Source organism: Macrobrachium nipponense, chromosome 46 (genome assembly GCF_015104395.2).
Source record: "Macrobrachium nipponense isolate FS-2020 chromosome 46, ASM1510439v2, whole genome shotgun sequence".
NCBI classification, from domain to species: Eukaryota; Metazoa; Arthropoda; class Malacostraca; order Decapoda; family Palaemonidae; genus Macrobrachium; species Macrobrachium nipponense.
The window spans coordinates 39,985,617-39,999,514 of record NC_061106.1 but is presented as its reverse complement, the minus strand read 5'-3'; the positions used below and the strand labels follow the sequence as shown (position 1 = coordinate 39,999,514).

At 34.0% G+C, this 13,898-nt stretch overlaps 2 protein-coding genes across 3 annotated transcripts in view; one reads left to right on the top strand and one right to left on the bottom strand.

The window, feature by feature from the left end:
* The window catches only part of LOC135214931 (arginine--tRNA ligase, cytoplasmic-like), a 30,705-nt gene extending 24,266 nt beyond the window's left edge, over positions 1-6,439 (top strand). For both annotated transcript variants that reach the window (XM_064249420.1, XM_064249421.1), the window contains exons 11-14: positions 1,688-1,853; positions 2,135-2,241; positions 3,821-3,987; positions 5,879-6,439. In XM_064249420.1, the coding sequence (XP_064105490.1) occupies positions 1,688-1,853; positions 2,135-2,241; positions 3,821-3,987; positions 5,879-6,049 (611 nt within the window). In that variant the 3' untranslated portion in view covers positions 6,050-6,439. The remainder of the gene's footprint in view (positions 1-1,687; positions 1,854-2,134; positions 2,242-3,820; positions 3,988-5,878) is intronic.
* A 1,257-nt stretch (positions 6,440-7,696) lies between these two features.
* On the bottom strand, positions 7,697-13,877 carry LOC135214932 (trypsin-1-like). Its single transcript, XM_064249422.1, has 7 exons — positions 13,781-13,877; positions 13,192-13,263; positions 12,637-12,776; positions 11,535-11,626; positions 11,007-11,122; positions 8,777-8,955; positions 7,697-7,930 (listed from the first exon to the last, which is right to left on the bottom strand). The coding sequence occupies exons 1-7, from the start codon at positions 13,803-13,805 to the stop codon at positions 7,766-7,768; spliced, it is 789 nt and encodes a 262-aa protein (XP_064105492.1). The 5' UTR covers positions 13,806-13,877; the 3' UTR covers positions 7,697-7,765.
* Positions 13,878-13,898: the final 21 nt, after the last annotated feature.

The window sequence follows — 13,898 nt, the reverse complement described above, 5'->3', positions numbered from 1 at the left end:
AAATTTAGATTAATGCAACATTCAAAATTTAGTAATTTTTTCATGCTTTGAAAGCTATGAACTGGAGAGAATTTTGATGTCGGAACACACCTAAATAAGCACTTATGTTACCCACCTTACTAATGCAGTAGTAAAGTCATAATTTGGACTTTAAAACACAAGTAGATTCAGCATAAGTACTCTTTTAGATGCGAAAACTTCCTTACTTGTTGGTCATGACGTTTTAAAACAAATTGTCAGAAGTTTTCATAGCTTTTCTTATGCATATCTTCTGGAGGCAACAGTTGTTCCTAATGATTACGCATGTCCATGCACATAGTAAGGCATAACTTGAAAATTGTCAGCTGTACTGTATGCTGCTTATTTTCATGTATTTTTAGTGACAGCTGAATTGGTTTATATTATGTAGTTAGTTTAACTCTATCATAGAGTCAGCCGAATGAAAATCGAGAAACTATTCTTACTCTGAATGATACACTCATGTAACAACCCAGTTTAGTATTGACAGCAAAAGGCTATAACAAAATTTTTATTACCATATACTTCTGCATATAAGATGACTTTTAAATCCTATATTCACCTCTAAAAATTGGGAATAGTCTTATACTACCATTCTAAAAATCAAATCTTGAATTGCCATAACACGCCAAGTGCCAGTTATCGGCGCCATAAGGTGCCAATAATAGAGTGACAGTGCCATAGCATACCTAAAGGAGGTGCCATTAACCGGATATTGGCGCCATAAATGACCAAGTTTTGGTTAATGGTGGTTTTCGCTTATCAGCACCTACCAATAACCATGGACTGCCTGTACATGAAAATATTTACATTATGAAATAAAGAGATTACCTCATACTATATTATTGGCATATCTTCGTGATAAGTAGCCGGTTGGAGGAATAATTCCAGCTGAGAAAATGTAAACAGCGAGTTATGGTTGCACTCACAGCAACCTTTATCTTTTGGCAACCTTTAAAAAATTTCTGTAGTAATTATGATAGTATAATAGCATTTAGGATAATTTAATATTCATTTTTCACTAAAAATTCAGTGTAATTATGTGCAATAATTAATGTTCATTATCATGTGGTTGTTTGGAATGGAATATGGAGTTAGGCTAAAGGCTAAGCACTGGGACCTATCAGGTCATTCAGCGCTGGGAAGGAAATTAAGTTGGTTTGAAAGTTGTAACAGGAGGAAAACCTCGCAGTTACATTAGAAGTAATTGTTAGGAGAGGGTACGTAGCAAGGTGGAAGACAGATAATATGAATGGAGGTACAGTAAAAGGAATGAAAGGGGTTGCAGCTAGGGGCTGAAGGGACGCTGCAAAGAACCTTTAGTAATGCCTACAGTGCACCTCGTGAGGTTCACTGATGGCACTACCTCCCTACAGGGTGTTGTTGTTTGGGGTTTTGTGATTGGTGATGAAACTTGAACAAAACAATGGTTTCTCTGTAGGTGACATGTCTATGAAAAACATATAGTCAGCTTTGTCATTTCATTTATTTTGTAATGCCTATACGCAGATGGTTTTGTAATTTAGCAGTTGTCTTATCTAAGGTCGTCTTGTACGAGGAAATATACTGTATGTATGATGGACCATTAAATGGGTTACTCTAGTGTTGTTTTGTTGGTTAATGTGTGGACTGAAAAGCTTACGCTTTGTTTTGTGCTTCTATATTACAGGAGATACAGTGAGATTGGTCGACTTACTGAATGAGGGATGTCAGCGATCAGAAGAAAAGTTGAAGGAGAAGGAGCGTGATAAAGTATTGACATCGGAAGAGTTCATAAAAGCTCGTGATGCAGTTGCATATGGATGCATCAAATATGCCGATCTTTCACATGACAGGTTATAAACTTTTGAAATTTAATTACCCCATGTATATTATTTATAGTGAGATAGTATATTTAGCTAAACATATATGAAGAGATAAAAACAGTATTTTGCCTAGACTTCAGTATTTTTAGTTTAAACTTGGACATGTTGAATTAAATAGTACAGTACTAATAATTGTGTTGAAGAAATTTTCTTAGCAATGTTTATTCAGTAAATTAGGAACTCCTTGAGTTACGTATTTGAAAAATAATTTTTTAATGTTTAATCCCAAGTTGAAGCATGATTTTTTTCAGGTCTCGAGATTATATATTCTCCTTTGATCGAATGTTAGACTTTCGGGGTAACACTGCAGCCTATTTACTCTATGCTCTCACAAGAATACGTTCAATTGCCCGTACAGGTGAGAAAGAAGACTTGGTTGTCATTGATGAGTTATACAAGTTTCTAGTAATTTTGTTTGTCAATGATAACCATGAGTTATACAAGTTCCCAGTAATTTTTTTTAAGATTTATCATGTAATTAATTTAAGTTTTAAAGAGATTTGGTTCATTATTGCAACAGTTTTTTCAGACATTCCTTCCAATATAAAGAATAGTCCCTTGGTATTTAGTTGTTTTTTTTTTTTTTTAAGTGTAGAAATAACCCGTGAATTGGTGCAAAACCTATCCGTTGTTATTTGAGGTAATCAAGGTTTTTTTTTTTTTTTATCTTGCATTTTTGTTTTTCAGTAGTCTCCATCCTTTGTTTTTTTTACATAGTGTTCCTGATAAAAGTACAAATGTTATTGCATTACATGGGTGTTTGTCCGCTACAGGCCAAGAAAGACTACTCAAAAATTAATCTGATTTTAGAAATAGAACTTTATCATTCTCTGTTTGTTCATGTTCTTATCATTCTCTGTTTGTTCATGTTCTCCCTTCTATTTGTTCAGCTCTCATCACAATTCCTAGCCATCTCCATCTTTTAAATATCAGAGAGTCTGTTAGCCGAAGAACACCTATTGAGAAAACTCATTTCACTGACCCTAAAGGATACCCAGAACATGAAAGGGCAGCTACACCACACACAGCAATAGCACACTTGTTCCCTGCAAGATTTCTGTGTTCTTGACTAGATTGATAACGAAAGAGAAATAAAGGTTATTTTTAATTATTGAAAATGCTGAAAACAAATAGTTCCCTCAGGACACAGCTCTTCTAGAAATCTTGGAGTGTTTGAGAAGTGTGCATAGTGTTAATCTTGTATGTCTTATGTACTTTGGGAGGATTTACAGCCTTTTTAGTTGGGTTCCTTCCATTACCATTATCTCTTCCTGTTTTCCAGACATGAGGTAAGGAGATATGCAAAGCAATGGACACAATAAGTTCAGAATTCAGGATGGGTCAGTGAGGGTTTTACAGCTTGAAAGTCTTAGTTAATTAGAGGATGGATGTGTCTGTGAATAGCTTCACATGAAAAGGAAATTTCATACCATTCTTAAACTTCAGTAAAGCACACTTAGATACCTGTACACCCGCTTACTTGCACACACTTGGGCATTTCCTTGTACACCCAGTCTCAGTGATATGCATACAGTTCATATGAAGAGACTTTCCTACCAGCCAGCCCTGCCTAATAGCCAAATTCTCTTAAATCAGTTTCAGCTGCCTTAACCTAAATTCTTGTTTGGTATTAGTATATACTATTAGTTTGTATATTAAACTTTTTAAAATAATATGCTATTACCATTCTATTTATACTAATTAGCATTCTACAAAGTATTCCCTTCTTCTCCCACTGTGAGTGAGGGTTGTATCAACTTTTGGATCATTGCCATTACTGGAAGTGTTCTGATGACACTAGCAAACCTATGCTATTTTAAAGCTGAACTTATCTCCAGGACAAATATTTCCTAACTATAAATAATACTGTCATTGTCTTTAATTAATCTGCCTTGTATTGTTTTGTGTATTCAGGATAAATTTTTCTTCTTTGACAGCTGGAGTGAAAAGAGAAAACATTATATCTGAAGCACAAAAAGGGCCCGTTTTACTTGATCATGAAAAGGAATGGAAACTGGCACGAACTCTACTCAAACTTCCTGATGTCTTGATTAAGATTACAGAGGATTTGTACATACACCCACTTTGTGAATACCTGTATGAGGTAAGTTTCAAGTTCTATGTAAATTAGGTTTTTTCTATTCATTTCATTGCATGCTTGTAGATCTCATTCTTTATATGAGGCCGTCACTCGAACAACCGTCTATCTGCAAATTTTCGGATTTTGAGTTATACATACTTTCGAATTCAGCAACTCCTCTTCTATGTTCTAGTGTTTAGAAATTGTAAAAAAAAAAAAAAAAAAAAAATTGTTTTTCGCATTCATAATCTAGGGAGAGTGAGAGTAACTAGAATGATAAATGTGCAATACATTGTCCTTTCAGTGTTGACAAACTATTATTATACTTTTCTCAGACTTTGGTTTTTTGCAGTTATGGTGTTGTTTGAGGTACAGTTTGGATAGGCAGATAATATTTACACATATTTGTAAAGAGCATGCTTTTAGCTTCATTTTGAAAAAAAAGAATGGAGTGATGTCGTAGCATAAATATTAACGGAAATATGATAATGTGAACATTGCACAACTTCAATCGCGTTTTTCTCCGATTTCTGTTTTGTGCAGATAGACGGTTGTTTGAGTGACGGCCTCATATTTACTCTTAAATCGTCATATGTTTTCAGTGCTGTCATCCTGATGGGTTCACAGTATGTAGTTTTTTTTGAAAATCATGGAAAGTCTTCATCTTATTTGCCAATACCATTTAGGATGATGTTAATTTGCTCTAAGAGAACAAGTCTTTGCGATTAGTAATTTGAATTACTACTATGTTTGACTGTAGAATGACAAGTGTGTCATATTCTACATGAGACATACATAAAAAAAGCTAATTCGAAAATAATCATATGCATTAAAAAAAGCATAGAATAATCAATCATATGCATTAAAAAAAGCAAACTGAAATATTAATTACACGTATACATTTAAAAACAAGCAAATTCTAACATTTTAAAATTAATTGTAACTTTAATAGTCAGCAAAGGAAAACTGAACTGGGTACCTTAACCCTTAATGGACGGACATGCTCACGAGTAGCAATACATAACAGGTTTTGGGTGGTTGACGGACTCTATAGCTCATAAATTCACTAATGGCAACTTTTAGACTGGCTAAAATCCACTGGGCAGCTCATGAGAGAGTTACTTGGAATCTTGACTTCAAGGGAGGATGTAGTGCCTGTCTGTCTCACAAGACATCTTTTTTGTAAATTTGCTCATAAATATGTATACCAAGGGGTTTTTGTTGGTTTTAGTTCTTATCTTTTATAATAGTATGTCAGTTATAAATGTAATTTTGCAAAGAAATACTAGAAAAAATTGTATAAATCCAAAAAGGTTATTGCATCTTCATTCTTTGTAAATTTACTTAAATATTTTACAATAAATATACTCAGAATTAAATATTTTACAATAAATATGCTCAGAATTTAAAATGTATTTATCAGAAAAATCATGTACAATTTTGTAAAATTTACAATTGTCTTGTAAAAGAGGCAATCAAAGGAAGGAAGGGAAATTGGCTGACAATGCAAAGTTCTCCTGCCTGGTGGGGTGCTGCATGTTGATTTATTACAACGTCCATTAAGGGTAAATGTATATCAAGCACACCCCCAGACTGGGGCAAACTTTAAGGTTGGCCAATTTTAAAAAAGTATCAAAGGAAAGATGAAGATATGCAAATGCACATGTTGTAAGAAAAAACACCCTAAAAAAATATTCCCTACCTTCCACAGGAAGTTGAAAGTGACTATTTACAACCTTGTGTGGGTCCTCTTTTACAAGACTCAAAAATATGCTAATTTTACAAAGTTGCAACGTTTTTTCTAATTTATTTCATTTTGTAAAATTATAATTACAGCTAGCACCATTTCATAACAGATAAGAGATAAGGCAACTTTTTTCTTAGTTTGATCCAATCTTACTTCCATTCTTTACAGGTCTCATCAGTATTTACAGAGTTTTATGACACTTGCTACTGTGTCGAGAAGGACCAAACTGGGAAAATCGTCAAAATAAATCATGGTAGACTCATCCTGTGTGAAGCAGTTGCTGTCATTATGGAAAAGTGTTTTGCTATCTTGGGGATTGAAACTGTTAGTAAAATGTAAATTACATTAAATTTTAGCAAATCTTTTATACAAATTACAAATACCTTTCATACTTTTTTCAGGACAACATCCTTGCCTTATTACTAGAATCTTTAATTCAAGATTTTGTTTAGATTATTTGATATTTTATGCTTATAATGTTTGTAGATGCTCTCTGTCATCAATTACAGTACTTTCATGATGAAACTTTTTGTAGCCTTCATATATTTTTGCAAAAACTTGACAAGTACATACAGGAAATCTAAATGGTAAAACTTTTTTTTGCAGAATACTGATATTTTCCTAATACTATCTTCTTGTAGACATATCCAGAACTTAGCTTGTTTAATATTTACATCCATTTTCCTGGTGTTCCTGGGTTAACCAAAGAAATAAATCTTTGGGCTTGTGGGAAGTCTATTATTTTATCCGTAATATTTAGCATTTAAACATAGATCGTCTTTGGCATATTTTTACAATTGGTAGACCAAGTCACCTTTCTAGAGTTACAGGACTTACCTGGATGACTTTCTTAGCAGAGTGAAATTTACAGCAATGGAAAAGTCAAGTTGGACCCAAGTATTGGGAATTATGAGGTTATCCAGTGCTGGAACAGCAATTTACAGAAAAAGTTTGTAAGGTGTAACAGGATGAAAACCTCAGTTGCACTATGAATCGTTAGGAGAGGGTGGAAAGTAAGACGGACGAAAGAGAATATGAAAGCTACAGTAAAAGGAATGAAAGGGGTTGCAGCTAGGGGCCGAGAGCAGTCTGCAAAGAACCCTAAGTAATGTCTACAGTGCACTGCATACGATATACTGACAGCATTTCCCCCCCTTACGGAAGTGATTAGTAGCACGTGTTTACACAGTCAGCTTGGAAACTGGAAGAACTAATCAGTTACTACTAATTGTGCATACAATCAAATTTTGAATTATTTAGTATGCAGACAAAATCGCACATTATGCCTATTGTGGTCTGAGTTTTCCAAGTGTATTCTATTACCAAACACGAGAATGGCACCTGGCTTCCCTAGTTTTTCCAACTTGTACTCTAATTTTCTCCTAAATACAGCCCAGCCACAAAGACAATTACTGTGGTCACTTTTAAACTCCAGAAAACTGGATGGTCAAAGCAAACAAACAGCTTTGATCAGAAATATAAAAAAAAATCTGGATCACCTACAGTCTACTAATCACTAAAGGTATTTAGGTAGACCTTTAAATATTTCACATTAGGATTAGCTCTTCCTCAATAGAAAAAGATATTTAAGTAATTTGGACTTAAAATAGAATTGGTCACTACTATCTGACCCACTGAACATTCGGTGGATAGCCAAAAAGATGCAATCCCAAAGCATACACGGCGCTGAATGGCCTTGGCCCCAGTGCCTGGGCTTTAGCCCTAAATATCATACATCCAACCAAAGCATACAGTCCCAACAATAAAATATTTTTTGTGCAAGAGTAAAATATAATCTACAAATGTCAAGGTCCAGAAACAAAAAATATTTTCAGAACCTACATTTTCAGTTACCTAAAAAGTGAAAAATTTAGAAGCTGCAATTTAATACATCTAAAATAAACTTTGTTCCAACCCATGAGAGCTAAATAAATAGCTCAGCAGTCTGATTCAAGTTTATCCTTCATAGATTAAAAAATAAACTGCTTTTGGATGCACTCTTTTACTTTGCTTTTCAAGGACTTTGCAGTAGGCAAGAGATCTTACAAACTGGAGTTAGGGATTGATTATTGACATAATCCAGTCCCTATACTTTGCGACATTCATATAGCATGCTGGTTTTCCTGGTAGGGCACACCCTTCTCTCCATGACATTACGCCCCCAACAATGTGTCCTCCAGTTTTTTCTGACCAACACAGTAAGCCGCCACCATTATCACCCTGGAAAGTAAATTAGTAAAAATTTTAATGCATTTACTACACTAAAAATTGTTCATACTTGACTCGGGATTAGTTCTTGTACTTCAGACAAGTTAGTAAGCTAGTAAAAGTGACCTTGGGTTAAATATGATTTATCATGTAATGGTGACAAATGTAATTAGTATAGAGGTTAACTACTGTGTTCCTGTTTTGTTTCCACTCAATACAACTGGACAAATATCTTTGCCCATCAGAAGTGGTCAGTGTATAACCATTCATTCTAAAATTTTAAAACCACAAAAGTTTATCCCATTACTAAAATGTCACCAAATAACCAAACTGAGGATAACCAATGAACTACCTACATTACCCAGTCTCCATTATCTTCAAGCATCAACATCATTTCCAACCAAATCTGCTCATAGTTTAATTTTTACAGCTATAACCTGACTCATTAACTGAAGATGAGTTTATTGCCAGAAAAAATATACTCAAAGATGCCTTTAATTATGGGTTTCATTTGGATATTCTAAGTTTCTTAGATAATACAAAAAATCTTAATCCCTATAATTTGAAAGCTGCAAGATAAAACATTGCTTTTCATTATCTCATAAGTGCTTACTATTTTTGCACAGTAAGAGGACAAATACAAGTTAGATTTGCTTTTAAGGCCTTTTCTGAGCAACTTGTAAACAAGCTTAAGAGCAGAGTTGAAAAAACTTGCAAAATGGGAACTTGTGTCAAACTGGTCATAGCAGCAATGTTTGTCAAACTGACTACTAGTTTATAACCAACATTTTCCAATATAATTCGGAGCAGTGTTGTTTATCACTGAGGTTATATCAAAGAATAAAAGTCAAAACTCACAGCACAGGTGCCAACCCCTCCCAAAATTTCACCAGCACAGAGAGCATTTGGGTCTGGTGCTGAACCATAGGCTTCTTCGCAAATTCGTGGGTCTAAGAGTGGAACAGGAGCCCATTGGAGGATGGTAGCTCCTACACCACCATCATAAGTGCTTCCCCATCCAGCAACTTCACACATTCCTACAAGAACAGGAGTAGCTTCTTGAACAAAAGGGCAAATGATGGAGAGCATAGCTATTTGCAATATCCCAAAGTTCATTAAATGAAATCAAGGCCTAAGAAAACTGGAATGCAGTCCTCATATTTTTCATACAAAAAATTATTGGAAATTTGGATTTCCTTATCTACTGACTTAATGAACTAAATTTTTAAACATTTGTCAATACCAAAGGGTTAAGAACTTAATTGCAAAGTAGTACCCACAAAATATAATCCTCATTTTTCTTTAACACCAAATCCCTATGATAATTTTTTGCCAATTAGAAAAATTTTATATAACTCTTGCAAGACAAGAAAATTATGTTAACATTAAGAATCAAATTATGTATTTAAATTTGTGAGGTACAGTACAGTTCCAACAGGTCATTTCTTGAGCGAGCATGGGCGTTATCTACCGGGCGACATATCCCATCCCCCACCCCAACTTTTTATCAATTGTCCCCTGCACTTTCTTCCTCAAATTATAAAATATATACTAAACACAAGTATAAAATAATAAACAGATTACGTATGTAATTTATCATGAAGTTCAAGGTCAGATGAACATTGCGGACTTATAAACTTGTTGACTGACTAATATTGATAAATTAGCCATCTTTTTCCCTTATTAGCATCCATATATACATATTTATATAGCATTAAAATACACCAAATCATGTTCATTTCTTAATTTTAAAAAACTGCATTGGCGAGCGATCGCTCCCCAATATTAACCATATAATTTTCAGAATGTTCCTCCCCTTTTAAGAGACCAGATGATGCCCCTGTAAACAAGAAGTTTGTGGCAGTATTTGTGTTGGTAGCACTGACAAGAAAGGTAATTCGGGGCCTTAATTTTCTTCCTAAATAAAAGAACCTTATATGTTAATAATATATATGGTCAGCAAGTTAATTCCTTGAACCTGGAGCGATCACAAAAATAAAGGCAAATTTAACTCAAATTTGCCTTGGTTAATAAATTAAGAGAAAGTGTATTTTCACATCAAGTGTATGTCCACATAATTATGTAGACCACATAAACCAACCTTTTGAAGGCATTTGAAGACAAAACAAATTTTCCCGATATCTTATAAGATGCCAGACTAAGTTTATGTATCAAACTTCAAGTTTGCCTAAATATAAGAGGAGCACTTAAAACACCTCAAACCACCACCCTTAAAAAAGTCCAGGTCTATAAAGTCATGGATCTACATCATATATGTGCGTGTGTGTGTTTGTGTTGGTGGGGATAGTGTGACCGATACAATAAATGCAAAAACAAAGCTACTGAATCGTTCCTAAAGACTTAAAAATGACGTATTTAAAGACAATACATTTTTCTCTGTGCACAGTGTCTGTTTTTACAATCCTATTAAAAGTATGGCAAGTGTCATGCAATCATCCCTGGGACCAGTTGTGTCTGTTACTTTAAATGAAATTTTCTTAATTCTACTTATCTGTCACTATGTGAGGAGGTGCATGTTTGGTGGCTAGAATTTGAGCTTGCTATTATTTTCAGCCCCAATACTAAACAAAAAGCAAACTTTGTTTAGGTTTGATACATAAATTTAGTCTAGACATCTCATATGAAGATATTGGGGAAAATTTGGATCGTCTTCAAATGCCTTATAGTAGGTAAGTCTTCAAAAGGTTGCGTTATGTAGTCCTGATAATTAGTAAGTGGAAATGCACTTTCTCTTAATTTATTACCCGAGGTAAATTAACTTGCTGACCTTATAGTATTGTTAATATATATGGTTCTTTACTTCAGAAAGAAGACCAAGGCCCTGATTTACCTTTCTCATCAGGGCTACCAATATACAAATCCTGCCACAAACTCTTCTCACTCAGGAAACTGGACCTGGTGGAACTGTCAGAACAGTACAAACAAAAAACCCATTTAAGAATATGAAATGTTAAAATTTAATTTTACTGTAGTAGGAAATAATTTATCCAGCTAATTCTCTAAACCTGGTATACGGCAGAAGGCAAAACGTGGAGCTAATTACTGCTTAATTATACACAGAACTTACCCGAGACATCGTCAACACCTTCGTCTGGGATAGGTGCTAAGCTTGTGTATGAGTCTAAGACTGCACGAGTACTTAAATGAATAAGTCCTACATCATTTTGATATGGTGTCTGCCAGCTGTGAAATAAGGAAAGTGTAAGTGAGCAAAAAGAATCTGATGCAGGTGTAGAAGTCAGTCATAACAATGACCACAAAGTTACCCAGGGAATATGGTTATCATCTAAGTTGGAGAAAAAAAAAATCTAGTCACAAGTTACAATGACCAAGTAAATACAACCAACTGAAATGGGACCAATTTTAGGGCTGCAAAGATGTAAACGAATCCTTAAAGCTGACAAGAGTACTGCATTTGAAACAACTAGGTTCAAATAATCATAACACAATAGGATTGCAATAAGAATTTGTTCAATCTATTCAAGAGAGTACATACACTATTATCTGCATACATGCATGCATGTATATTTAAATGTGCATGTACGCAACATACATAAATAGGAATATATATAAAAAATAATTTAGTTTCACTCACTACGTATAATCTGGATGCTTCACAAAGGAGGATACAGTCAAACGCTGTTCTGTGCCTTCTTCAACCTTCCTGTCATGTTCTCCTGTCACCACCTGTAAATACATTTATATATTGTACAGTAACTTATGCAGTTACTTTGGGTATTGTTTAGTAAACTAGTTAAATTTTCATGGTAAAGGCTCTTATAAACTCTGACATACGTAACAGGTTTTTATGCAAATTTACATCATAAACCAGCATCCAGAAGGTTGATTCCTCTACAAACATTCTACAGTTGAAATTGAAGTCTGAAGAGCCAGTCAATACATTATTACTCAAAGTAATGACAGGAGGCTGCTTGACTATCAAGCCACCATGTCACTCATTACTTCATTTGACTAGCCATATAGATATCTATACTGTACATATTGTATTTTGCTGTAAACCCTGTTCATACAGAAATAAATACAAATTTATTGACAGGATACTAACCCAAGTCTAGCAGTACATAAAAAATTAAATAACTGAAACTGATGAATCTGGTAATTATCATATTTGTGATGAATCTGGTAATTATCATATTTGTGTGAATCTGGTAATTATCATATTTGTGATTAAAGATCATCAGTGTAATATATGGTCTATGGTCTGTCAGGGAACAATAACGAGTTTCTTCATGTTCTTGGTAAACCTATATCTTGTGTTTTATTGCATATATGTACTGTACCTCGTGAATCCCTCCTTGTACTGTACTGTAAATGATAAAAAATGAATTATGACCACCTTCCATTGATGCAGTGGCATTTACTTTGTTTTTATTTGATTTTTTAAGGTAACAATGTTTGAGGTAAGAAACTCCTTCAAAGCAAGTTTTTAGAACTACATACTATCATGAGTGCAAAAACAATAAAAATATTGGCGATCAAGTGTCAGATTTGATCAATTATATTGCTCAGTTAAATGTGACCTACAGATCAACTTTGTCTTCAGGTCCAAGCAAGTTCTAGAGTAATTTAAATGTTCCCGTTTCCCTTAGATGGGTATAGGAAGAGGAATTATTGTTCATGAGTGTTGTGTAATGAACAAGACTTAGGCATTCTAACTCATCATGGGATTCACTTACCCAGAGCCACTCTGGCTTTTCAGAATCCAAGCAATGGGCTGCTGTGAGGACCCATTCATCAGTTATCAAAATTCCTGCACATAAAGGCCACGATTCAACAAAGTTTGTTGCCTCAATGCTAACAAGCCAAGGATACTGACCTGTAATGCAAACCAAAAACCATGAGTCTATATAAAAATTTGCTAATTAATTTATTCAATTCAATTAATTTTGGTTAGATTTTAAAATGGACAAATGGGACTGTTATACAATTCACTATCATATATTAAAAGTATATAATGCTTCTGTTAAAAACAAAAACTCCAGGTATGTAATGAAAACATCTAGAACAATGTGGTAACTTGCCAAAGTCAGCTAAAACCTGAATTTCCTAGAATGGAATATTCTTTGGAGCATTGGTATATTTATCAAGTATTTTATTAGTGTCTACTTTATCTTAAACAACTAAAGAGAGCATGTAATACTGGATCAAATTTTTCATTCAATTCTGGATCAAATTTTCTATTAACAAGCATTCAAATATATTGTATTTTGACATCATTATAATTTACTTACCTTTCACTGCATCTTGTCCTCCGGCAATGTTGGAATCATTAGCTGAACTAATGGGTAAAATCACTACGAGACCTGCAGAGGACATGGTCATATTAAAACATGATTACTTGAGGAATAAAGGCTATTCAGACAACATAAACCCTACAAAAAATATGCATCAATAATGGATAGTAGTCATAATAATAGACAGCAGTATCTCAACTTCCCCTACATGTCATGCTATTACATATACTATATTTTTAACTGTACTGACCATTCCTATTAGAATTGTCAAACCCAAATTAATGTGGAAATGTATATCTGCAAGATGTCTCACACAACAATAAGTATAACTACTTCATAAGGGTGGAAGTTAGTCCACCGAAATATAGTTCTTAGCTTTAAACCAGTGTTTTAATGGGCCTTTTATACTTGAGATACACACACACACACGGTATATGGAACAGGTATGATGAACAAGGTTTAAGAACATGAATAATAATGACTCCTGAATGATGACACCAAGATTCATAAAAACTACTATCCAAGATTAAATTAAATAAATCATTTCAAAACTATTTCATGACAAGGTGAATTATAAGTTACTTACAAAGAAAGAGTGCCGAGGTTAACATTGTGGCCTATGTCAAAACAATCAGATCTAATTAAATACACTAGCTGTTGTCTGGGAAGTACACATCTTTTATATTTCAAGTTCTGAGAAAGTC